At 35.9% G+C, this 26980-nt stretch overlaps 1 protein-coding gene across 1 annotated transcript in view; it reads right to left on the bottom strand.

Annotated features, from left to right (window-relative positions):
- Window positions 1-26980, bottom strand: part of csmd3b (CUB and Sushi multiple domains 3b) — a 286431-nt gene that overhangs the window by 195606 nt on the left and 63845 nt on the right. Inside the window, exons 7-11 of the mRNA XM_066714578.1 lie at window positions 23647-23750; window positions 23163-23275; window positions 9781-9963; window positions 7898-8224; window positions 3652-3846 (exon numbers count right to left, since the gene is read on the bottom strand). Coding sequence (XP_066570675.1) covers window positions 3652-3846; window positions 7898-8224; window positions 9781-9963; window positions 23163-23275; window positions 23647-23750 — 922 coding nt within the window. The remainder of the gene's footprint in view (window positions 1-3651; window positions 3847-7897; window positions 8225-9780; window positions 9964-23162; window positions 23276-23646; window positions 23751-26980) is intronic.

The following is a 26980-nucleotide window of genomic DNA, read 5'->3' as shown; positions in this document are numbered from 1 at the left end:
ATAAGTACTTCTGGAAGATTACATCTGAAAGTGTATTGACATTTGGGCTTTTTCCATAGACTTTAGATTTTTCCCATCAAAGTTTTTTCAATATTTTGAGGATGGTGTTATTATTGTTTTATGACAAGTGATATCAACAGAAGTCATATCAGAATTACCTAATGTAATTGAGTAGAAATGTGATTTTGCATGTTGTATTGAATGGACTGTGCTTTTCAGTAAGATGGTACAGACCAGAGGTGTCAACAAGTCATTATTTTGCAAGTCCAATTAAGTCCCAAGTCTTTTTGATTCAAGTCCAAGTAAGTCCCAAGTCAGTATTAAGCAAGTCTCAAGTAAGTCCCAAGTCACTGAGCTACAAGTCAGGTCAAGTATCAAGTCTTCAATTTTGAGCTTCGAGTCTTCAAGTCTCTTTTATAATTAATTACCACTTTTGATCTTCTTTATACTTTAAATAATAAAATACATAACAGCAGATTATCAAAAACATTTGTATTGTCCATATATCACCAACATAATGTGTGACAGTATATATATATATATATATATATATATATAGGTGAATTATGGGACAAAATCCAAGGAAAAAATTATGAATATGGGTTTTCTTTTTGGTCCAAAGCAGAAAATGCATACTCCTACTACTGAGCCTTACTTCGAACGTAAGTAGAAGAACATCAACCATGTTGCTAGATGTCTTCATGCATCAATGAAGTATTGTACTTGTACTACAGAAGATTGCACTTGCAAAATATCAAGTTGGACAGATCCTGTCACTCATCTGTGTGCAATGTGGTTGTAGAATTAGTCCACCCTGGCTGAAAACCCACTCAATAGGTGCACTTGTTGCTGGTACAGCTAATGCCACACTATGAGTGATGGCAGAGTTTTCCTATTCATAGCCCAGAACAGGAGGCTGTTTTGTCTTTCACACACTGGCTGAGCTGAGAGGCAGTGGATACATTTTGATTCATATTTTAAGCAACTTTAGCACTTTATGACTCAGTTTAGAGATAACTGGCTAGCGAACTACTAAAATAAACACTACCTGATTGTGCTACAATGTAGAAAGTTGCCACTTAGCTAGCTAGGTGATCGTGCTTGGGACAGCGAGGACGCATTAGCTAGTGGAGGAGACGACACATGCACCTGTGCTGTAGTCCCGTTCTTCTAAAACTTAGCATTTTGTTAGCTTTTCCTTGCTGTCGGTCAGTTTGTGCTTCAAGACCTATAATGGCTGAATGTTGAAAGAGGGTAACTTCCACAACAATATGTATAAGATGGCCTAAGCTATGAGGGGCCGTTCAATTCAAAATTAACAGAAAATAAATCATATACCAAAGTGGATATATCATATAGCAGAAAAAATAATTCATATACCAAAATGGATATAGCATATAGTAGAACAAAAAAATCATATACCAAATTGGATATATCATATAGCAGAAAAACAAAAAAACATATACCAAAATGGATATATCATATGGCACAAAAATATAAATCACATACCAAAGTGGATGTTTCACATAGCAGAACAAAAAATCATATACCAAAGTGGATATAGCATATACCAAAGTGGACATTTCACATAGCAGGAAAAAACAATTGTATACCAAAGTGGATATATCATATACCAGAAAAAATATTTCACATAGCAGAACAAATATATATACCAAAGTCACGTGGTGTAGATGCTGGGTTGGACATGCGCAGTGTGCACAGTTGGTGAGAGACGAGAGCGGATCCTTCACAGGTCACAGGCATGAGAGCCGAGTGAGGGACGCATCGATCGATTACGAGCAGGAGATGAGCATTATCGCTGACTGTACACATGTATTAATATACATATATTACAGTTATAACAGTTGGTACTGGTACTGTATTTGTTGTTTGTTATGTATTAATAACTGTTTTTTTAACATAATTTGGTGGTGACCAATGTGATGCTGTTCAAGTTTATAACAAATGGAGGGAGCATGACTTTGACAAAACATATCAGCTAATGAAGAGAAGTGAAACCGATCTAGACTCATGACTGCACAGTACTGCCCTTATGTATGTATTTGATCAAACTGTCAATTAATTGTCTCCACACCATTTGTGCATATACAGTATGTTAATGTTATTTTTCATTTTTGAATTATATTAACTATATCACCCAGCAGTGGATCACCCAAAGATTTTTTCACTTGAAACTGCTGGGTGATATAGTTAATATAATGTAGTTAACTGTATACACAGCTATAGGCTAGATTGAAGTAACTATAGTGGCTATAGCTGTATAGAGTACATATACATATAGGTAGGCTATATAAATATGTACACACACATTTTGTTGCCTTTTTCTGAATTAATACATTAATTGGAGATTCCAATAATTCAATCATATCCAGCTAATCAGGACACCGGTCTGGGCGGCTCCAGTGTCGGATGATCCTCTGCTGCGTGGCGAGTATGAGCAGCTGAAGCTCAGGGTTGCGGGTCCGATGTGTGGATGTTATTTCTTATGTACAGATTATTTTATTACATTGTTCAAATATATATCCCTGTGTTTAACGGTATCAGAGTAGTAGAGCTATATCCTCTTTGGTATATGATATATCCATTTTGGTATATTAATAATTTTTTCTGCTATATGATATATCCACTTTGGTATATGATATACCTATTTTGGTATATTAATATTGTTTTCTGCTATATGATATATCCACTTTGGTATATGATTTCTTTTTTCTGTTAATTTTGAATTGAACGGCCACTCATACTAAGCCTGTGTTGAACGTAGACCTTATTTGAGTGATTTTTCTGAATCTCTATGGGGAAAAATGTATGGGATTTTTACGTTAGGAACCGTAAGTTAATTTGCATATGCTAGTGTCTACAAAGTCTTTGGTGAGGACACATAGTATGACAGGCCCTGACACAATTAGCACCGTATTCATCCATAGACTGCTGCACATCCATTTGAATGTAACAAAAAAAGTACAATAACAAACAACGTAAAAATTTGAAAAGTGAGTTTCTTTTTTCTCAAGTCATGCCAAGTAAAACACCCGCAAGTCAAGTCAAGTCACAAGTCAGTGATTGTCAAGTCTAAGTCAAGTCTAAGTCATTTCAGCTTTTTTCAAGTCAGGTCCCAAAGTCTTTTAAATTCTGACTCGAGTTAACTTGAGTCCCAAGTCACTTGACTCAAGTCTACACCTCTGTTACAGACATCGTAATCATGTTGGCAACCTGTGTACAACACTCATGCTTAAGTTATATTTTAAGCACTCCCAAAATTAACTAAACTAAATCAACATGCATGAGAGTTTAAGTGCTAGCTAATATAAATGTTTAAGGCATGCCTAATAGGAAAATGTCTTAACTAAATAAATAAATAGTCAACACATTATTTTCTGATCTTTTAAAAGACCTAAGTTCTTGTCACTTAGTTTTTCAGACCATGTGTAAAATATTAATAACATAAAATCAGATAACTGTGATTAAGTTGAGAGCATGATTGACACTTTAGTAAATCTAAAGAGACTAAAAGCCTCCAGCCAATATAACCAGTCCTATTTAAACTCTTCTGTTTCATAACTGGTACATGTCTGTTTTGCTTAAGGTCTGTCATTTTCATTACATATATACAGAATGAAAGATAATTACCTTCACATTTTGGAATGGGTCCACTCCACATTACCTTTCCATTATCCAATTCACAAGTGATGGTTTCTGTTCCTTGGGTTTTGATAAATCCCTCTTCACAAATGACAGAAATGGAGCTACCTAACTGGAAATTGTCACCAAATCGACGAGCATTTATAGGTATCCCGGGATCAGGGCATTCATTGTGTCCAAAAGCTAAAATAAGAAAAGATAGAAAGAATACAAATTATATATATATTGGCTGCTAAGAAAGAAAAAGGAAATAGCAGCCAAAACATGAAATTAAATTACTAGGCAATTATTTGATTATTTCATACAATAAGTAACTATAATTTCTTGATGTTCCTTTACTTCCTCACAATGTCTGCAAAATAATTGCTGTTTTGTGCAAAATATATATTATTAAATATATGTTTTAAAGTTTTCTTTTCACAGTGTTCAAGTATATATCATTACTAATAAAGCACAATCAATTTCTCATTAGACTCACGTATACACATAAGTAACATATCAAACACTTTTGAATTCAATGCCTACTGAGACATTTGAGTTTTTCACTTTCAATGAATAATTGGATTCCCATGTGATTTAATACCTAAACATCCAAGCCTTTCGTGCTAATAGCATACATTGCTGCTTCACGCCCTTTTCAGTGCTATAATATGGAAGCAGTTCTTTTTCGTGACATCGAATTAGAGGACTACAGAAATTTGTACAAAGTAAAATGGAGCTATTTCAGATGCACTTCATGAAAGTTCACATATGTAAGTGAGAACTATTCAAAATTGCTAAAAATTCTAAGCAGATCAGTGAAATATAGTAGGTGGAAATGGTACAAGAGCACTGTCAAATTATGTCTGAAAGGGCTTAATAAGACTACTGCAGGTTTCAATAGAATTGCCCATCAAACAAAATGGTTATTCAACACTCCCTTTTGTTACACCATCTATTATAAATGTCTTTATCTACAGAGCATTTTTATTTGACTTCAAAATTAAAATCACTCAGCTGCACCAAAATAGCAGAAAACCACATATGAATCACATATATAAAAAAGGACCTTTTACTATGAAATGCCTATTCTGTCTCTGAACTTATTTAGAATCATTATCTTGCCAGCTGCTTTTCTGGAAACACATGAAGCATGCAATAAACTAGCTTTAACCCCCTTGCAGGATGATTGAGAAAAACAGCCTTAAACATAATTCATTCAAATCCAGACTGACTGATAAATGCTATGTGATAGGGAATAGCTTCTAGTGAAAACTTTAGTTAATTCAAAGCAACTCATGTGACATTTGTCAAAACCAATACAGATTTAGTTGTGTTCAGTCACACCTCTGACAACTATAAAGACATGGAAAGGCAGTGTCACTGTTAAGATGCTTAGCCTTACAGTGTTATTAATAACCTTTGCCTAATTAAGACAGAAATTAGACCTTTTCTGATAACTGATGTATTGCTGTGCCCTTTTCCATTTTTTCAAATAGATAACTATTGAATGGGATTTAAAGGGCAAGTAATTTGGAGGGACAAAAAGCACAGACAATACAGCATCAACAGCATCACTGCCTGTGCTTTGAGATGTGAGATGCTAATTAAAACTAAAACAACAACTAATATACAAACAAATATTTAATATAGCATCCAGTTTCTGAGGAAACTACATTTATGGGTCTGAAGTCTGATGGTGTTGATGATGAGTATGTTTATCCTTTTTTGGCTTTGTAAATTAACCCTTTTTAATATCCCCTTGGATGAAGTTATCTAAATCCAAATTATGATTATGATGATACCACTGATTTATATTATCATCATTGGTGTTGATTTCAAAAGCAGTATTGACATACTTTCAGTAAAATAATTTGGATCATTTGACTTTGATATGTAGAATAGTACTCAGAACCTGCATTTCAGTTTTTCAGCCTAATTTAAGTCTATCACTATATTACACTCCATACTGCAGACACTGTGATATAAAAATAGAGAAAAACTTTCAAGGATTTACTGCACGATTATTGAAATCTCAAACAGCTGGAAATCCACTGCTCTATTTTGCTTGCAGGAAATGAGGAATGGAAAAAAGGCACAGAGAGCAAACAAGTGGTGTGTATAATCCAAAAAGATGTTTTAAAAATTGACTTTGTAGAATCTCTTGCTTGGCTTTTCAATATAAAAAATGTCTGCATAGCAATGTCATTCTATACACATCACAGGGATAATTGTGCTATGGACTCTGAGTTTTTAATGCATATGTAAAACCAAGTTCATCACTGGATTCCAGGGGAAATTTCATATGGATAATATCTATCAACTATGTTGTGCTGATTAACATAATCCTGCCTCCCAGATGAATTTGTATTTTCAGAGCTTTTTTGTATTTAATGAAAAGTGGTTCAGAGTTTAGCTTTTTGTATACTCCATGAATACATTTCCACATTATTACTATCATTAGATTAACAAATATATATATATATATATATATATATATATATATATATATATATATATAATATATACTATCATTTATTAAACTGACATTTCATATTTTTATACATTTTATGTATCAGCAGCAAACATCTCCCTACATTTTTCTATACATATACAAGTAAATAAGTGTTTATAATGCATTTACTTGGATTACCTGTAAACATTAACCTTTCTATTTAAAGTGTTACAAGTTACTAATTAAGTTAATATCATGACTATAAATGTCAGAACTATTGTCAAGAGTCCTTAATACCCTGTTAATGTATTGCAAGTTTATTGAAACTATATATGAACTTAATATGACTATAAATTGCCATTTGGGTCCCATAAAACAAGTGCAGGCGCTGCAAACAATTTATAATTCAAGTCAAGCAAATAATTCAAGCACTAGGTAAAAGTTTACAGAATTCTCACTGTTCTCTTTGCACAAATTCCACAGTTTTTATATTTGCCAGTTTGCTAAAGCAGTACTAGTAAAATATCCTTTGTAACAGTGACTGACAGTTTTACAAAAAAAGTTAAAAAAAAAAAGAAAAAAACAATTATCTTGTCTGAAACGACAAACCAAAACACAAACAACAACAGTACTACTTTCAACAACATTTAAAAAGTTAGTGTTCCTACTTTGGGATTGATAGGGATTTCAGAAGAGTGAAAGTACACTACCGGTCAAAAGTTTTAGAACGCCTTTTTTTTTTTTATTGACACAGTTTAATGTCTCAATGTATTCTGCAATTAAAGCATAGAACAAATAAACAATTGGAGATAAAATAAATAAATCATAGAATCATTTTCTTTAAAAAAATGTATCTCCTTAAGGGCAACAAATCCATGTGCTTCTCTTTAATCCCATGTGTGCTCGTCACTGTTGTGTTGTTTGCCAAGTGTTTGGTATCCAATGAAAGCTGAGACTCTCAGCTTTATAACGATGTGAAGCATTCTGAGACTTGGTCTCAGTAGGAATACAAAATCTCTGAAAATATTGACAATTATGACATATTCTGGAACCAGACAGTCTACTGATCAAAACAAGACCATCCATGTTTTGGTAGAAGCAACACACACCCGTAGAGAGCTCAAAATGTCAAGATGGAAAACTGTGTTTACAGTGTACTAATACACAACAATTTTACATAATTGGATCTGAACTTCTCTGTGTTTGATACAACATCAAATAATGTAACAAAACAAGCCTATTTGCAAAGAAATCCAAATGAAACTGAGTGATCTGTGACCTTTGTACCATTTCAGGTTATTCACTGGACTTGAACTGCTTAAATTTCAATATAAACTTCTGACCGGTAGTGTATATTTTAAGGAAGGAAACAATTACAATTAGACAAATAAACCCCCAAAATATATAAAAAATTGCTGCATTCTGCACTTCTAATTACTGTTAATTTTAAATCCTCCACTTTTATCTTTAAGTACTTACTCAAACCATTTTGCTTCTTCAGTCACATGAAGAACTGACCTATAGCACTACATTGTGTAAACTGGAATTTGTAAAATGTATTATGCCTTGAACTGCACTGTATTATTGCACTTTGTATTGCTCTTGTATTTTGTAAGTCGCCCTGGACAAGGGCATCTGCTAAGAAATAAATGTTAATAATAATCTGCAACCTAAGATTCACTGTCTGGAAAAAATTAAATAAAGTTGGTGCTAGCTGATGACTAAAATTATGCATAAACATAGAGAAAGATGCATATGAGATATCATTTCAAATAATTTCAAAGGTTTTCTCATACTTACAGCTATATGTGATGTTAAAGCCTCGACCAGACATTGAGTGATCAGCTTGAAATTCTAAACGCAAAATATGACTGTTACTTGTGAGGTGGGATGGGACTTCTGCCCCAGTAAATCTACCCAGAACAGTTGAGTCTGGTTGTTCTCCATCTTTCACAGTGAGAAAGTCATATGGTGCCTCCAAGTCAAAGTCATTAAAGGCCAGGTGAATTCTGCTCCCTGGTTCGGAGATGATAAGCCAGACACAATTCATGTTGTTCCCATAGCCCTCTGGGTAATCCGGGGAAAGTACAGTCCCCATGGGTGCAGTGAAATTAGATAAACAAGGAACTGCAAGAGAGAGAGAGAGAGAGAGAGAGAGAGAGAGAGTGAGAGAGAGAGAGAGAGAGAGAGAGAGTGTTCTTATAACAGAATTCTGTGTGCCAGCTGCCGAGAAAGCTTAAATCTATGCCAGGTACTGTGTCTTACTTTAGATAGTAAATAGTTTAATGGAGCATTTGATTAATAAAATCATAAACAATGTTTCACTTATTAGTATTACAATTATAATAATAATACCTTGACTAGTTTATGACAGCTGCTGTCAGTAATATGTATTACTTTATTTGGCACACACAAGCTGTCTAGATTTGAAGAGTCAAGTTAATATATGTATGATCACTGAAATACAATGTTCAAAATACAAAATGCAAAATAATAAACAAGTAAAACTTAATTTATGTAAATAAGGGATGGGGACTGAAAAACACATTTCAAGATCTTTCATTTAAACCCAAGCCTATGGTACAGGATGTACATTATTTCCGGAGCACTGAATGTATCAAAATTATGGATGATTTCCCAAGAATGTTTTAACCCTGGTTTTCTTCTGTATTTTATCAGACATTTTTGGGGAATGGCAGGTCAAATAATATTAAATTAACAGTGAACAACAGGACAACAAAGAATACAAGTAAACAAAACAATTGCATAAGACAGTACAATAACTGCTCAGAAATAATCATTGCATTTTCTGACAGCATGTCTTTGAAAAAGGCCAGATTAGTGATATGTTGAGTGGATTTACATTGGTGAGATGAGTTGTTGCATATTGAAATACACAAGTGATATCACTGTGTGAAGCTTGAATGTGTCAATGTTTTGATACAGGGTAAAAATGATCATTAAAGTCAATCATTACTGACTGTTATTCCATGGCTTTTAAATGGACTGCAGATTTCAAATGTAGTATCACGTTTAACAAATCAGATATTTACATGTTCTATCTAAACTGTTGCTCTAAAAACAATCTCACTGTTTTTAATGGACTTTAATGGACATACCATGCTTGTGTAAATGTATAATTACAACAACAACATATTGTCATATCTTCCATATCTCAATGAAACAAAAGATGCAGGCTATGTTTCTCTTTAACTGGTCTCTTCTTAAAGAGCATTAATGTTCAGTCTGCATACTGACTATGCATGATTCCTTTTCAGATGGTTATCATTAAATTTATTCATGTGTAGCCCCTGGTTGTTTTAGTTTTACTCTTGCAATCTGCATATCAAATCAGACATACTTTACTATGTTTCGGTATCATGGCAATTAGCAAAGAACAGTAAAACAGCAGCGCCCAGGAGTAAAATAGCTATTCGGCCTCTGATCTTTACAAATTGTTGAGGTCTTATTTTAACTTGTTTTTGTTTGCCATATTGTTACTTTTGTCAATTTTAATAAGCTAGCATAAAGCTTAGATCAAGTTTGTTTAGTTTTTTTAACATTGAGCATAGTTGTTTGCTATTGTTTTGATCATGTCAAACAACATCTGGATTTGAAAACAGACCTTTTGTTATATATTGGGGAAGAATGAAAACATGCAGTTTTACAATATGTATACTCACATATGCAGATTGGTATGTTTGCAGACCACTGGTTGTTGTTCTGACAAGAGATGGATCTTTCTCCAATAAGTTCAAACCCAAACTGGCACTCGAATCGCAGTACATCGCCATTGGAGAATCCGCTGCCTTCCCGGATGCCATATAAAGGTGTCCCTGGGTCCCCACAACTTTCCTTATCAATTTCTGTTTGAATAAATAAATAAATAAATAAACAAATACACACATTTCAGGCAAAAATAAAATATATTTTTTATAAAAGTAAACTTGTATTTCGAGAGAAAGAAAATTGATTTCAGTTGCAGACAAACACTACTCATTTTTTTTTTCCAGTTTTAAGTCATTAGAAAATTTTAGTTTATTTAGTATTTGCTTCATTATAGCCTTGCATCTTCTCCACCGTGGATGTGTGGGCTTTCCCAGGGTGCTCCCACATCCCAAGATGGGCTGCTTAGGTTGATTGACTACTGTACATTGTCCTGCGATGGACTGCGATACACCTTGCCATGCGCCCACGTAAAGCTTCAGCTCACTGTGACCCTGTACTAGATAAAGCTGTTGTTGAAAATGGATGTGTGCATATATATATATTATATATATATATATATATTTTATACAAATGTGTAATAATATTAATTATTCAGATTCACATGTGAATCTTTTTCATATATGGACAAAATACATCTAAATTATGTAATGAATAAGTTTAAGTTTGAAGTATCTTATATTTGCTAAAAATGTAACTAATTTTATGAGATAATCAGTTACCTACAGAGATGTATTTAATTTTATCAAATTGATACCTAGTGGGGAACCAAATAACACAGTAATGTCTTTTGATGAGTACAGTGGTTGACATCAATTTTTGAAATTCTGACCTTGCCTAGTTCAAGGTTTTGGCAAAACAAAATATGCTTCTGCACTGAAATAAAAAAGGCTGCAATTCTGCATTAATATATAGTGTAGAAGATCTTCTAGTTTAGCTTAATGTTCTTGAAAATGTCAACTGATCTAGTTTGCTGGTCAAAACAAACATACAAAAGATACAGGTTGTCAGTGAGATCACAGATCATTAATCTCTTTGTCTCACAGTTGTGTAACAACACTGAATTGTAAACCCTTCATTATGACATGTAAACTTAGGACATGTTCTAGGAATAAAAAAAGATGTGTTTCGATTTCGTGACACAAAATGTAATGACAATTCTGATAATCACCATCGTTACTTTTGTGTTTTGGTGAAAAGATGAAGGATGTGAAAGCTATGAAAAATGTAAACGTAACACTACAACAAGGTGAACAAATGGTGTCAGAGGCGATCTGTTTTTTGTATTGTTTTGCTAGCAATAAAACAGTGATTCTACCACACATACCCAAGTATCTAATATAATATACACAATGAATGGTCAAATTTAACAGGGCATTCATAGGCCATGCCAAAACAAAAAATCAATTTCCATCACTTCTGTTTTGAAATTGAATGTAGTAGGGATGGGTGGGATACCATTTCTTTGGTTTAGCACAGTTTGGTTACACTACAGTATAGTTGCTGTTCCTGTTGCACTGCACTGCAATGATCTTTTGCATCTGTTGACTTGTCAGTAACTACAGGTACACTGCATCTTTGCCTGTTCTCCAGTCACTTTTGGTCTTGTGCATACCAGCAATTTGGGGTAGATAATCCCTTTTCAGTTGACCTGCTGTAGAAATTGGCCCAGCATTTATTACATGTTTGTGCAGTAATGCACGTAGCTTGGGAATTTCATTTTCTCCTCTGGGGAATATTAGCACAAACAAATGAAAATTACATCTTGTCTGCATTCATAACTTTCTTTCCCTTGTGATTGAACTAAAGGAGGTTGTTTAATAGCTGTCAAACTCAGCCTTTTGTATTTCCATGTTTTTTTTCTGGTGATAAATGTTTGTCTATTGATGACTTGAGTGTGGTCTTAAGATAAATTACAAGTTAAATTATACACATTAGTGTACAGAATACTGTTGCATGCTTTATGATTGCAATGTCTGACTCCATGTTTAGGTCTCTCTCTGCATCCATTTATTAAATTACTATTTATTAGATTATAATCATAATTAGTTATTTTTCAAATTAGTCAAAGTGCAATTTGTTTATTTCTTAATTGTGAATTCAATTACTATAAAATAAGAGACTGCAGAGACATCTAGGGAATAGCAGTTGAATTATCTTAATTTTTTTATGAAGTTGCAGAAAACACAGGGCCAATTAATGATATATACACATTGAAGAGAAACCCTAGCCAGCATGATATTGAGAAAGAAAAGGAATGTGACAAAGCAGTATGACTGGTCATTTTTCAACATATAGAAAATAACTCTCCCTTTTCTGTTTCAATTAATCTCCTTTCAAGACCACTATAATAAAGTAGGAAAATAAAACGATAGGTTGCTAATGCAACCCTGGTTATCTAAAAAAGGAAGCACTGCCCAAGGGGGAAGGGGATTCTGCGCTCTTCCATAAGAACCCGATCGAAACGTCACTCTATCAAAGCTGCCATTGGCCCCTGCGCTCGTCACTCAGAACAGGTCCCTTCCCACTTCCTGTTCTATAAAACGTGATGTCAGCGCAGGTTCATCCTCTTTTGCCTGGAGCTAGGACTCCCACGTGACCTTGCAACCCTTGAGCAGTGCTTCCTTTTTCAGATAACCGGGGGTTGCATTCTCAACCTATCGTTATCTTTCAAGTCGGAAGCAATGCCCAAGGAGGAGGGGTTACTGTATAACAAAACCATCACAAGGGAGGAGGCAGTGAGCTGATAAGGGAGCCTGCACGGAGGTGTACCGCTAGGGGCCTCAGCAACACAAGTGACAGTAACCTCAGGGTCCCAGTAGGGCCGCACCTGAGCCCCCCAGGAGCGAGGACCACAGTCACGCTCTTACCGGGGCTACAGAGGTTAACTCTTATGCCCTCCGCAAACAATAGTAAAGGCCGGCTGCTCCACTAGTGCATCTAGGAGCGAGGCCATAATCAACTTGCACAATATCTGGTGCAGGCAAACAAGCAACTTGTGCAGCCTCCATGCATTATCATGGCAGTGGACCCCTGATCCAATAGGAGTGGGGCCACAGACCCAATGAAAAAACACAACAGAATATATAGTCAGCTAGTCAACAGAGTAGCCAGGCTGAACAAAAATATACAATATGTACATATTGAGTAACAGCAAGCGCGCAGCACAGGAGCATCCTACTCAACTGAATTGTACAGAGTTGAAGAGCTCCACTGTGCTGACAACTTAGATTTCGTACAAACAAACTATATACACCACGGGGTGCCACCCATGGAACACAGGAGCAGTTGACACCTGCTGGTGAGACTGGCTATCGCAGAGCAACATTAGCTGTACTGTATATACACAGCGAAACACAAGAGCCTGCTCAAGTGCTTACCGCTGAGGACAACGGCAGCGGACTCTTGCTCTATGGCACACAGCCAGAGCCAGGAAGCGAAACTCAAGCGCCATCAGGAACAGCAGCACTGAGCTCCATTCTACACAGTTTCAGAACGGAGCCACAGTCCTGCTATTTAGCACATATATATATATATATATATATATATATATATATACACACCGATCAGCCATAACATTATGACCACCTGCCTAATATTGTGTAGGTCCCCCTTTTGCCACCAAAAGAGCCCTGACCCATCGAGGCATGGACTCCACTAGACCTCTGAAGGTGTGCTGTGGTATCTGGCACCAAGACGTTAGCAGCAGATCCTTTAAGTCCTGTAAGTTGCAAGGTAGGGCCTCCATGGATCGGACTTGTTTGTCCAGCACATCCCACAGATGCTCGATTGGATTGAGATCTGGGGAATTTGGAAGCCAAGTCAACACCTTGAACTCGTGATTCATCAGACCATGCCACCATCTTCCATTGCACCGTGGTCCAGTTCTGATGCTCACATGCCCATTGTAGGCGCTTTCGGCAGTGGACAGGGGTCAACATGGGCAACCTAACTGGTCTGCGGCAACTCAGCCCCATACGCAACAAACTGCGATGCACTGTGTGTTCTGACACCTTTCTATCAGAACCAGCATTAACTTTTTCAGCAATTTGAGCTACAGTAGCTCGTCTGTTGGATCGGACCACACGGGCCAGCCTTCGGTCCCCACGTGCATCAATGAGCCTTGGCCGCCCATGACCCTGTCGCCGGTTCACCGTTTTTCCTTCCTTGGACCACTTTTGATAGGTACTGATCACTGCAGACCGGGAACACCCCACAAGAGCTGCAGTTTTGGAGATGCCCTGACCCAGTCGTCTAGCCATCACAATTTGGCCCTTGTCAAAGTCGCTCAGATCCTTACGCTTGCCCATTTTTCCTGCTTCTAACACATCAACTTTGAGGACAAAATGTACACTTGCTGCCTAATATATCCCGCCCACTCACAGGTGCCATGATAACGAGATTATCAGTGTTATTCACTTCACCTGTCAGTGGTCATAATGTTATGGCTGATTGGTTTATATATATATATATATATATATATACAGAGCGGGGTACAGGCCAGACGCATGCACCACAGCAACACAATGCATAATGAACAAACTATATACGGGACGGCCTTATAAGGCAATGTACCTTGAGGCCACATGACAGACCCTGGGAACACATCGACAGGGCTGTCAGCAAGTCCAGGAGCAGCTTGTGTGGGTGCTCGACTGGAAGGCATAGTCCGGTGGAAGGGAAGACACAGTTCAAATAGCTCCATCAGAATGTGTAGAACAGGGGCAGACTGGGAGAGGAAATCAGGAGCCAGAGCCCATAGGCTACTGGGGCTTGTCTGCAGCCAACACCGGGTTCGCAATGGAAGGGACCGGTCCCCTCACGTCCAACCTGTAGAACTGGGCAAATGTAAGCGGCGAGGCCCAAGCTGCAGCCGCACAAATGTCTGCCAAGGAGGTGCCTTGAAAAAGGTCCCACGATGCGGCAACGCCTTGAGTCAAGTGGGCCACCAGGTATTCAAACACCAGGGCCCCAGTGGACTCTTAGGCCATGGTAATGGTGTCTACAATCCAATGCGAGAGGTGCTGCTTTAAAAGTGCCCGGCCCTGTGTCTGCACTCCATAAGACACAAACAATTGGTCTGAGCGCCGAATGTCCTTAGTGTGTTCCAAAAAGAACCGGAGGGCCCGCACAGGGCAGAGCAGGTGAAGCTGACTCTCTTGCTCTGAAGCGAAGGGAGGACTCAATAGGCCTGTTGACATGGAATGGAGACAGCAGTTTCAGGAGGAACGCAGGGTTAGGCCACAGCGTAACCCTGGAACCATCTCCTGCAAAACGGACACACGGAGGTGATTGCCGGCAAAAATGCAGTCTTCAGTGACATTAGCTTAAGCTCAGCTGAGTTCAGTGGCTCAAATAGGGCTTGGAAAAGTGCGTCCAGCACTACATCAAGGCGCCATGCGGGCAATGAAGGGGTGCAAGGAGGCCGCAGCCGTTGAGCTCCCTTTAGAAACTGCACAGCCAGTAAATAAGACCCAGGGGGTTCGCCATCAATCCAGATATAACATGCGGAGATGGCCACCAGATACACTTTGAGTGTGGATGGAGACTTTCCCTGGTCCAACAGCTCCTGTAGAAATTGTAATATGACCCCAATGGGGCAATTAATTGGGTCTTGACCGCCTTCTTCACGCTGGAGTGACTTTGACGCGGTGTGGTCGATCACAGCAAACTCAAACGCTTGAAACTTCCTGTGTGCCTGCGCAATGGGGATGTGAAAGTACACATCTTTGATGAACCAGTCGCCGTGCTTGATGACCTGGGACATGGTGTGCAGGTTGTGGACAAAACAACAAGGCACTATATAAACACAACTATTATGCTCTATTTGTAGCCGAAACTGAAACCGAACGCACAACCGGAGCCCCGGTGCATGGATGGAACAGAGTCGGATTAGCTATCAATAATAAGTAATGCCGTACAAACAGAGACACAGACACAGTAAACGGTGGTGAACAACACAGCCGTGAAGACAACCAACCGAATAATAATTGTTAAATAACAATAAAGGGTCTAATGCACAGACAAGACACAGAGAGATCACGTTCTTGAGTCCAGCGAAATGGCAAAAGAGGATGAACCTGCGCTGATGTCACGTTTTATAGAAGAGGATGTGGGAAGGGACCTGTTCTGAGTGATAAGCGCTGGGACCAATGGGAGCTTTGATAGAGTGATGTTTCGATAGGGTTCCTACGGAAGTGTGCAGAAACCCCTCCCCCTTGGGCAGTGCTTCCGACTTGAAAGATAACTATGGCTACTTCAATAATAATAAGGAGAAGGACCAAGGAACAGAAGAAAGGTTACAAACAAGAGCAGACCATTCAGCTCATTACTTGTTTGTGTGTTAGTAGGTTATTGATTCAAGAATCTCATCAAGCTGCTTCTTGAGGGAGCCAAGTGAATCAGGTTCAAAAACATGGCTGGGTAATTTGTCCCAGGTACTGATGACATACTGATTAAAGAAGTGTCTCCTAGTTTCAGTCCTGATTGTATTAGCACTTAATTTCTACTGCTCAGGTCCTCATTTCATTGTTGATATTGATGTAGTCCTGTGGGTTGATATTGAATGAACATCCCAAATGATCTTTTTTGTTCAACAATTAACAGGTTGGTTTTCGTTCATGATTTTAAAAGAGAAATACATTGAAAGTGATTTAAAAAAACATTTTTCATTGATCTCTATAAACATAAAGAATAATAAATGCCTTTATATTTGAACAATACAAATATTTAACTAAAACAAACAAATTGCCTTTGGGGTTAAAGTAGTAATTTAAAGCAGAAAACACACAACTTCATTCTGTTCTGTTGTCATCATTGTTTTGATATAAAGATGCAGATGACAGACACAGGGCCACATTATATTGGCTCATCTCACAACAAGCTTATATCTAATCATTTATATTCCCTTTTACAAATAAAATGTTGAGTCAGAAGCTGGAAGCAAACTCATTGATTCTAAGCACAAGTGTTTTATAAGTATAGTCATAGAACCTTTTTAATTCTGCAGGGAGCATACATAATGCTTAGATGGTTTGTGAGAAACACTTGCTGAAAGATCGAGTTTCTGCTCATGTGGAACAATACATAACTATCTGAATTTGTTTAAAATGAAACCTTAATTCTTCATTCCAGCTTCACATAAAGGAACATTAAGATCTCATCAATAGCGCATGAGATCCCTGAATATCTCATTTTAGCTCATAAAAGACATATTAAGTTTGTGACCTAATCAGTGTTTCAGTTATATCTCTGTAATGGTTTCTAGAGGTCTTAAATCTGTAATGAATGTTAATACTTTTTTACCCTTTTGTATCTTGATGGAAAATAAGCATTTTCTCATTGCTGTTACTTTGCACTTTTAATACATATGCTAGGTATTCTAGTAGTTGGACTTATCCAAATAAAAATGCTTACGTTTTGAAGCTACTATTTTCTGAAAATATTGAATCTGCACAAACCTCATCGTAAACCAAACTGTGATGTCTGTCAGGATTTGACTTGGGTATATGAATGAACACCTGCTGTGCATTTTGCTGAGCCCATTGAACAATGCTGTCCTGTCAAGCATCGAATCATACCCTCAGACAGCTAAATCAAATGCTCATTTATTTCCGATGCAGCTGAACACCACCAAATCTTGTTTAATTGCAAGATTCTAAAGTTTTGCTTTGAGATAAAGAGACATTGAAAAATCTACCTGCATTGTTTAATCATGAGATTAAAGGGACATTTGAATAACGTTAAATCAATGGCTGAGGGGACCTTAATTTTGGAAACAGTATTCATCCTTGTCAGGAAATATATAATCCATTACTTTTGTCCATTATATTTAGGTATCTTTCAATGACCCAAAGGTGGATTTCCATCTTGTTATGACCCTTTGGGACAAATAAATAATAAAGACACAATGTGGATGGAAGCAGAATAACTGGAGTAAAACATGGGAGTTTAAAATGGGAGGGGGGAGATGTCTGGCAGTAGGTAATAGGGTTAATAAATATATAATATGTATTATTGCACTTTGTACTGTTCTGGACAAGGGCTTCTGCTAAGAAACCATTATTATTATTAATAATAATAATAATAATAATAATAATAATAATACAAGCTAAGGCAGTTTCTATTATTTAATATTGCACTCTACAAAAATAAATAATGGCCCCCCAACAATCATGAACTAGGCAAGTAATTCAGAGTGCCTGACATATAGGTTTTTAATTACATGAAATGTCAATTCATGAAAACCTCGTCTTGACCATGCTGACTTGACACTTCACAGCTTATTTATGTGTATTCATGTTGGTTCTTCAAGATAATATAGTGTTTACTGTCCACAGTTGTCAAAGCATATATGCTCTAAAAATCTTATTTATAAAATTAATATTTCTTAGAAATAGTCCATGCAAGGGAACAGTACTTGTTTTATGGCAGTTTACACAATGTAGAGCTGAAGCTGCTAAAAAGTTACATGCACTCTACTTTAGGTTTTCCCTGTAAGACAACAATCAAACATGACATTTTGCAGTTATTGCTTAAAATGGATGACTAGTTGGTAACACTATGATTATTATTAATGTTTTCTATAGTTCTAGTTCAAGCTTGGATCAATCATAAAATTACAACCATTCAGAAATGCTTATTTATGTTTATAAACATGCTTAAATGAGTATTGTGCAAAAGTTCACAAAAATGAAAATCACTTGTAGCTATTAACCTATTCTCTTTTGGGTTAAATATATTTTTAGAGCATACTAGTGTGCAAGAACACAACATATTCAATTGACTATACAACCAATGACTCAAACGTGATCAGAAAAAAACAAGGACATGCTATTTCAACCTGGGGTAGAATGAATTATATTTTGTCTTGAACAGAAGGAGATAGTAACAGTAGTAATTCCAGTATCCAAACTCCATAAGGCTATTAACAAAGTCAATTCAAAATACTGCTTCTGGATCAGCAACAAAACAAGAACATAAGGTCACAAATGGATCAGATGTGCCATGTATGAATTATTTTTACACAACTTAATTTACAAAAAGGGTAAGATAGGAAGTTTGTCAGAGTGATTTTGAATATGTAATTTATGTTACAATTCCACAAAGTTGTAGAAAGTGTTAAATAACTTGTACAAACCTCTAGAAATTAGTTTTCAACCAATTTCATATTTTGCCCCTTAAGAGTCTTGGGGCAGGAAGACTCTTGAGAATGCAGAACAATTTGGAAGAGTATTTAAACCAAGATCCTGAATACTTTTGGCCATTAAAGAGCCTATGACACTATTTGGCAGAACAGCCCATATTCTGGCCAAACTCCAAAATGCAGCTTTCTGGTGGCCAAATATGTGCCCCTTTTAATTAATTCCTTACATCTCCACCTCATCTGCTGATGTGTAGTGAGCTGGGGCAGAATGGTTGCTGCAAACATCCCAGAGGGTACTACACAGCGATGCATTAAGTAAATTCCATAATAGTAAAGTTGCTTCGGGATGAAAAATGTTCTATAAATTTACTATATTCGTAGTAGTAGTAATAGGTGTTAGTAGCAGTAGTAGAATAAATACTATTAAGCAGAAAGATCCACAAAAGGTGTCTTATCCTGCCACCATTGGCTGGCTGGCCTCTCATGTTTTCACAGATGATTTAATTTAATGTCTCCTTCCAGCTAAATGAATGGAATATTCTACGTTCTGGCCTTGCATCACACTTCAATTTTATTAGGCTGTATATAGTGTATAACCATTGCACATTATATATATATTTGTATTTTATTGTAGTTTAATGCAAAAAGGCTTTGTTTGACATACATATGCTAACCTGTGAGGGTAGAACACAAAACATTTACATAGTTTTTGGTTTTATATATATATATATATATATATATAAATAATGGATATGCATCCTAATACAATAAAGTGTTCCTCTGTATTGTTCTTCTCAACTCTATTTAATATGTGGACTCTATAAATGCTTGTTAAATTGAAGCAGAACACCCTGTTATTTTGAATCTAGATATGCTGGTGTGCACCTGTTTTTAGCAGCTTTTAAATAAATAAACACTATTGGTGTGTTGATTCACTAGACCAATTAAATGGATAAGTAAACAATCAGAAAACCAAATTTGCTTTCTTCACAAACCCATTAGGGCTTACAATGTGTGGGAAAGTGTTAATGTTTCAAATTGTGAAATGATTGTTAGCAGAAACCTAATTTCCTTTGTGGACCTATGCATTTTTTCTGTAGATGTTTAACTCTGAGAGATCATAATCTGTTTATTTTTTATTTTTTTATTAATGCTTAACGGGATTTTAAATTCACTGTGATTTTTTTTTCTGCTGTACCTTACTCACTTTCCTTCATTAGGGGATCTGACACACTATTCATCATTCCGACATTAATTTATTACAAAACCTTGTGCTAAGGGAGATAATCAAAGATATATAGAAAAAAAATGTAGCTCATATTGAATGAATATAGCTCACATTTGAAGGATGAAAAGCAGTTATGTTATTTAATCTAGGTATGGACTCCTAAAAGTATCTGATTTGTGTAATGCATTCTAGATGGGCCTCAATTTTTGTAATTTATTTCCTATCCTTGGTCAAAGAAAGAAAAAATATTTCATCAGACTCTTAACGATTTTCACAATCCTCAGTGTAATTTATTTTGTCAGCCCACTATATTGACTGAAAGATATACTGTTTTTGACATTACGTTAGGCACCTGGGGAGCGAGATTTTCTCAACAGATATTTTCTAACAGTCTTCACTACCATAAGCACAGTGCCTAGATTTAATCGACAGATGGCAGTGGTTATTAACAAGAAAGAAGAAAAAAAAGGACTTGACCAACAACAGCAATTAAACTTATTTAAGTGACCAAATGCAGAGAGAGCAAGGGAAACAATCAGCTATGAACCAATTATGCCGATTAAATTGAGAATATTCATTATCTGAGATTCATAAAAAAGACATGACAGCTTAATCACTGCCTCAGTTCACATTACAAGGTGAATACTTGTACTTTGGTCCACTTCACAAAACCACCAGATACAAAAAGATAGCAGTGGTGCCAAGCTTGAGAGTGATGAAGAACTAAGGAAAATGCACATTGACATGCACTAAGTGACCTTTTTCTGCAGAGCTCTGCTTCAAATACATTGGTTGCACCTGCTTTCTGAAAAAAAGAGTACTGAAATTACATAATTAAAGTCCCTTTTCAGTTTCTGAAATCAAATCCTTGACTGGTTAAACAAGTAGCAAATACATACAAATACAGAATCCCACCGTTAAATAGTGCAATTTGTTTTCACTATATAATGGAGTACAATCTGAAGTAACAGAAAAAAGAAAAGAAAACACCATATGTCTGTTGAATAATTGTTGGTTGATTTAAGTGCCTGGCAAGGCTTAGTGGAACCTTGGGAAACCCTTCTAGGCAACTGAATAATCACAAAACAAAGGACGAGTCTATAACTTTTGTCGACGAACAATCAGTCTTCAATCAGGTTGCAATGCCTTTATTACACACAGCATGGAGAACAGCAGTGAATCAAGAAGAATCCAAAGTTGTTCTGCTTTCATTTTAAAAGTCACAGGCTTTTATACACAAAATCAAAGATCTGGTTATAATTAGAAGTCATTACTATGTTTATAGTGCTTTTCCTGTAATGTATACTGTTTCAATCCATGGCTCACCGACCTAGTAGGTCACCTACCTCGTTTCTGTATTTGATGTCTCTCAAGAGAAACACTGCACATGTCCAAAGAGTTCAGAATACTTTTCTGTCTACTCAGCCATTATTATTATTATTTATTCCTTAGCAGACACCCTTATGCAGGCGACTTACAAAATATAAGCGCAATACGAAGTGAAAGCCATGAATTTCACAGTGTTATCATGATAGAAGGATGCTTTAATCACACTACTGTTTACTATATTAAAAAATAATGAAAAAAATAATGGCTGCTGTCCCTCAAGACGCCACTCCCCTCATTCTCACCATGTTGAACCCCTGCCAAGGTCCTGGGTGCTACACAGTGTAACTGCACAATGGGGCATTGATGTTTTGTGTGGTTAATGATAATGCCAGCAATATAATATTGTGTTTCTTATATGAAAGGCTTTGATTTGTTTCCCAAGTAAAAAATAACTAACCCTGGTATTTATTTAAATATTTTATTATTTCCCATGGCAAACTATGCAATTGCACATGCACATTAGTTGTTTTCTGTAAGGCACAAATTCATGATTCAGTTTTTCTAAAGTAAATCAGTAACATGAATATGAATAAATAATTATCATCATAGGCTAAATAATCCTAAAGAACGTGGTTTAACAGCAATGCATTTGGTTTTCTCTTTTGGTGTTGTATTTGTTGTTTTTCACTATGTCCATGCAGTACTTCAGTCAGTTGGTTACACTATGAAGCATAAATGAATTTGTTATAAAACGGCATGATTCTGTTTTCTCCACTTAAATGACAAAAATGGATGTAATAATTTCTGGTAAAGAGATTTGATCTAACATTATTACTCTCTGATGCATCAAAAAAATACTTAATACAAAATAAAACGTTGAAATTATGTGTTTTATTTGTATTTATTTTTGTGCTACAATCCCAACTGGTCAAATAGTTTGACTTCTTCACCCTCAACTATTCAACTCCATAAAGTTAGTAGTCGTTCTACCCCTAGTATGTAATACTGCATGTAACACAACATATTTCTGAAATGTTCTGAGCTGTATGAATGTCTGGACCTGGTTTTAATTAAGGCAGCAATTTAAAACAAGCTGCAATATAAAGTGAGAGTGTCTCTTTAAGTTTAAGTAGATAGTCATAGCCAGTCAGACGTTTTACATGTGGATTCAACCCCATAAGCTTAATGTAAAAAAAACGGTTGGCAATGGCACCTCAAAAGTGTCATTTTACTACCTGTGTTACAATTTTAAAAATTGAAATTTTCTGGAAAGCATACTTAAATTTAAGGTCCAGATTTTCTGTATAAAAGGTTGGCAAATATTTAAATATTAATTTTCTTCAGAAACAAATTAAATCTTTGAAATACCTGACAATTACGATTAAAAAAAAGGTTTGCATCAAGTAGAAGGAATAATATGTCTGTAAAATTCAATTAATTTAATCTGTGCTGTAGTAATAAGTAGTCATTCAGATTGTAAAGATTTGTAAACTAATGCTACATCATAATTACTGCATATATATATATATATATATATATATATATATATATATATATATATACAGCGAAATACAGCAAGTCTGCTTTAAGCACAAAGCTAAAGGTATAATGTAAAAATCACTTGAAGGAGTATTTACCTTTATAGTTTATCTTGAAGCCAATGGATCCAACGCTTTCATCTGATTGGAGGTGCAGCCACATCTGATGTGTCATGCTTACAATTAAGTCAGGCACAAAGCTACCAGTCAGCCTTTATCCAGAGAAAGAAAATACATCATAAGCTTTCCAAATACAGTCCTGTTTTAATATTGAGAGTCTATGATTCTTTTTGAGGCAAAAAGGCTTTCTTGTATAATCCTGCAAGGCTTAATACTATTCGTTTTCTGTATACTGGTAATTTACAATATATGGCCATTCTAATCCATTCCATTTCAAGAATGTATTACAGCTTCAGTTATTTAATTGAAGCATGATCATTGCAATGACAGGAAAATGTTGCTCTATAAGTCCTGTTACTGAGGGAATTGAAATGGCCAAAACGATGACTAGCTGTGCTGTCCACTGTTAAGGGATGTAATTGCTCTTGGAAACCATGGGTAAAAAATTACAATACATACTTACACTTGTAAAATCGTTCTGGGGTCCCCAACCTCACCTCCATCTCCGATTGTTAATGTGTCGTATCCAATCTCCAGGTCAAATTCTTCAAAGTTAATTTGAATGACCTGTTGTTAGAAGGGGCGTAATTGTTAGTTTTGTGTCAAACAACCTCTTGTTAACATTTATAGTCATTGCATAATTGTATCCTACTGCTAATCCATGTACATTTGGCAAATTAATGTACCTTGCCCAAGAAACACATTATTCACTGCTACAATTAATTCAGTTAATGTATATGCAGGATCAGATTTTCAGTGCCCATTTTTTTATTTTATTTTATTTTTATTTTTTAACTCAATTGCTTCTAGGATACAGTGGCTCAACAACAACAACATTATACATATAAATCAGTTAATTACATTTCAGATACACTAATAATAATAATAATAATAATAATAATAATAATAATAATAATAATACACTAAAATACATAGGCCCCTTCAGAGAGGTTACATTTGCAAAGCATCAATGGAATGTAAGGGTGTGATTTATTGTCATTTCATTGTGATTCTGGGCAGGCAGGCTTTTCTTTTAGATTTTCATGTTTTATGTATCATGTGAAATTGCAATAAGATTACCATCTTTACTTTTTTTTTAATTTCTGCACAATTACCGAGGTGTTATAATCAATCAATAAACAACTGACAGAGTTTATTGATTGGTTCTCTTAAGATACAATAAAAAAAATTGCACAGCATCATAAATCATAACTGTAAATGGAAAAAAACCTAAATGTGTATTTTGGTAAGTCAATTAAATATTTCCTGTTTCATTTCAAGAGAGGTTGCCGCATAAGCATGATAATGTATTTATTTAATCTCCAAGATCCCCTAAATGTGCTAATATGCTTGCAATAACAGTCAAGTCATTTTTAAATTATCAGAAGGAGAGGTTATATACAATTACCTTTAACAATATATGTCTAAAACAACTTCCTGGGATACCTTGAAATGATGCTGAACTAAGTAAAATCTATGTGTGTAGGCTATATACGCCAATCAGCCATAACATTATGACCACTGACAGGTGTCAGTGGGTGGGATATATTAGGCAGCAAGTGAACATTTTGTCCTCAAATTTGATGTGTTGGAAGCAGGAAAAATGGGCAAGCGTAAGGATCTGAGTGACTTTGACAAGGGCCAAATTGTGATGGCTAGACGACTGGGTCAGAGCATCTCCAAAACTGGACCACGGAGCAATGGAAGAAGGTGGCCTGGTCTGATGAATCACGAGTTCAAGGTGTTGGCCTCCAAATTCCCCAGATCTCAATCCAATCGAGCATCTGTGGGATGTGCTGGACAAACAAGTCTGATCCATGGAGGCCCCACCACGCAACTTACAGGACTTAAAGGATCTGCTGCTAACGTCTTGGTGCCAGATACCACAGCACACCTTCAGAGGTCTAGTGGAGTCCATACCTCGACAGGTCAGGGCTGTTTTGTCGGCAAAAGGGGGACCTAAACAATATTAGGCAGGTGGTAATAAAGTTATGGCTGATCGGTGTATATATTGATGACTAAGAACACCAGAATGTGTCCAGATGTTTGTTAAGTTTGTTAAGTCTGATTTATTTTACCAATCCAAAAATGATCAGCATAATTGATCTTTAACAGTGGAAAGGCTTTAAACTGGAGTTTAGACTTTAAACTTCAAACCAGGGAGAGAACATTTAAACAATGGACTGCTCATCTGTGAAGCTGTAGATGAAATCTGTTTTAATTAAAAATCAATCAGCCTGCCATAAATTGTATAGATCACTAGCAATCTGTGATCTCAAAAGTATTACTGATATATTAAAAGACAGCATTCCTTTTTAAATTATCAATAAACAATATTTTTTATTGTTAATATGCAGATATTTTACCGTTTAACAATATGTGTTTATTTGTCAGCAAATTATCTGTTTATTTTATATTTTTTTATGTTCAAGCGAGTATTCCTATGGGGCTATCTTTGAACACTGCATCTTCACTAACAATGGTACTGTCAATATGCATAATCAAAAGTTAATCACATTAAACTACATGTGCAACGTACCTCAACCTTCTAAATTATAATTAATCATCAATTCGAAATTATATCATTCTGACTACTTCTACGATTAACTCAGTTACAAGGAATCCAACATTTGCATAATGGATTTAAAATTGTGTTTCCAATGTACAGTAGCTCTTGCAGCTTCGTAGAGAAGTCCTTTAACACACCCCATCTTTACTGCAAAAACAAAAATAATATAAATATATATTCACTGCTGCTCAACCTTCTCCATGTCAACAATGAAACTTCATCAGTTGCGAGCATTACTGATAAAAATAGGGATTTCAGTGTTTGTCTCCAAGTCCTTGCAAAGCATGTGATCACAGTTTTGCCCTTTCAGTAAGTAAGAAAGTGCTAGAAAATGTCAAATTCACACTTCACGTTTCACCAGTCATATTGTTTCTTAAAATGTATTGGGGAAACTTGAGCAAGCTATCCATATTTAAAAAGTGGAAACCAGGTTTTAGTTAAAATACATACATACATTAATAAGAGAGACTATTAAAAGACATTCGGTATGAGTTCAACATGTTCGTGACTTGAGGTCTTGAAAGCTTTGACTTTTTCTAACACCATATGATATAGTCAAACTTAAATGCCGCTAATAGTGGAAATCTTAATTAAAACAAATGAATAGTCATACCAATCAATGAAGGAAAAAAACTAATACATAGACATACTACAACATCTAACAACCACACTTATTTTATATAAAATATGGATCTTAAACTACCCATAGTTACATACAATTAAAATGTAAAACTATATTTGTCTTTGTTACAGAGTGTAACAAATTAAATCTGCTGCCTAACTGAGAAGGAAGTGCATCCAGATTTTGAGGATATCTGTTTTTGTTCAGTGCTTCTCCATGTAGTCATCTAAGTATCAAGGTTTCAGGCTCCTGTACAGTGTCACAATAGATCATATGTGCTACACTGTGATTTAACATAATTCATGTGGCATTGGTCTTCTGTATGTCACAATTAAATATGCATGATGGCTTAAGGCTAAAGTGTTGTCTCTCCAATGTCACACTTCAGAGGCCTTCTAGTTTACTTTCCCCAAAAAAGTGCTGACATGTTAACCAAACTATGGCTGATGTTTTAGAGAACTGGTACTGAACAAATCAATATTCCCCAGTGCATTTTTGGAGGGGTGGATAGAAAAATGCTATATCCTCCTAAACAGAAGAGACAGCAGTATGATTGTCACAGCAGGATCAGTAAACAGAAATCTTGGTATCACATGAAGACAAATA

The sequence above is a fragment of the Amia ocellicauda genome, chromosome 10 (assembly GCF_036373705.1).
Source record: "Amia ocellicauda isolate fAmiCal2 chromosome 10, fAmiCal2.hap1, whole genome shotgun sequence".
NCBI lineage: Eukaryota > Metazoa > Chordata > Actinopteri > Amiiformes > Amiidae > Amia > Amia ocellicauda.
The sequence above is the reverse complement of the archived record's forward strand: the minus strand, read 5'-3'. Positions and strand labels throughout refer to the sequence as shown.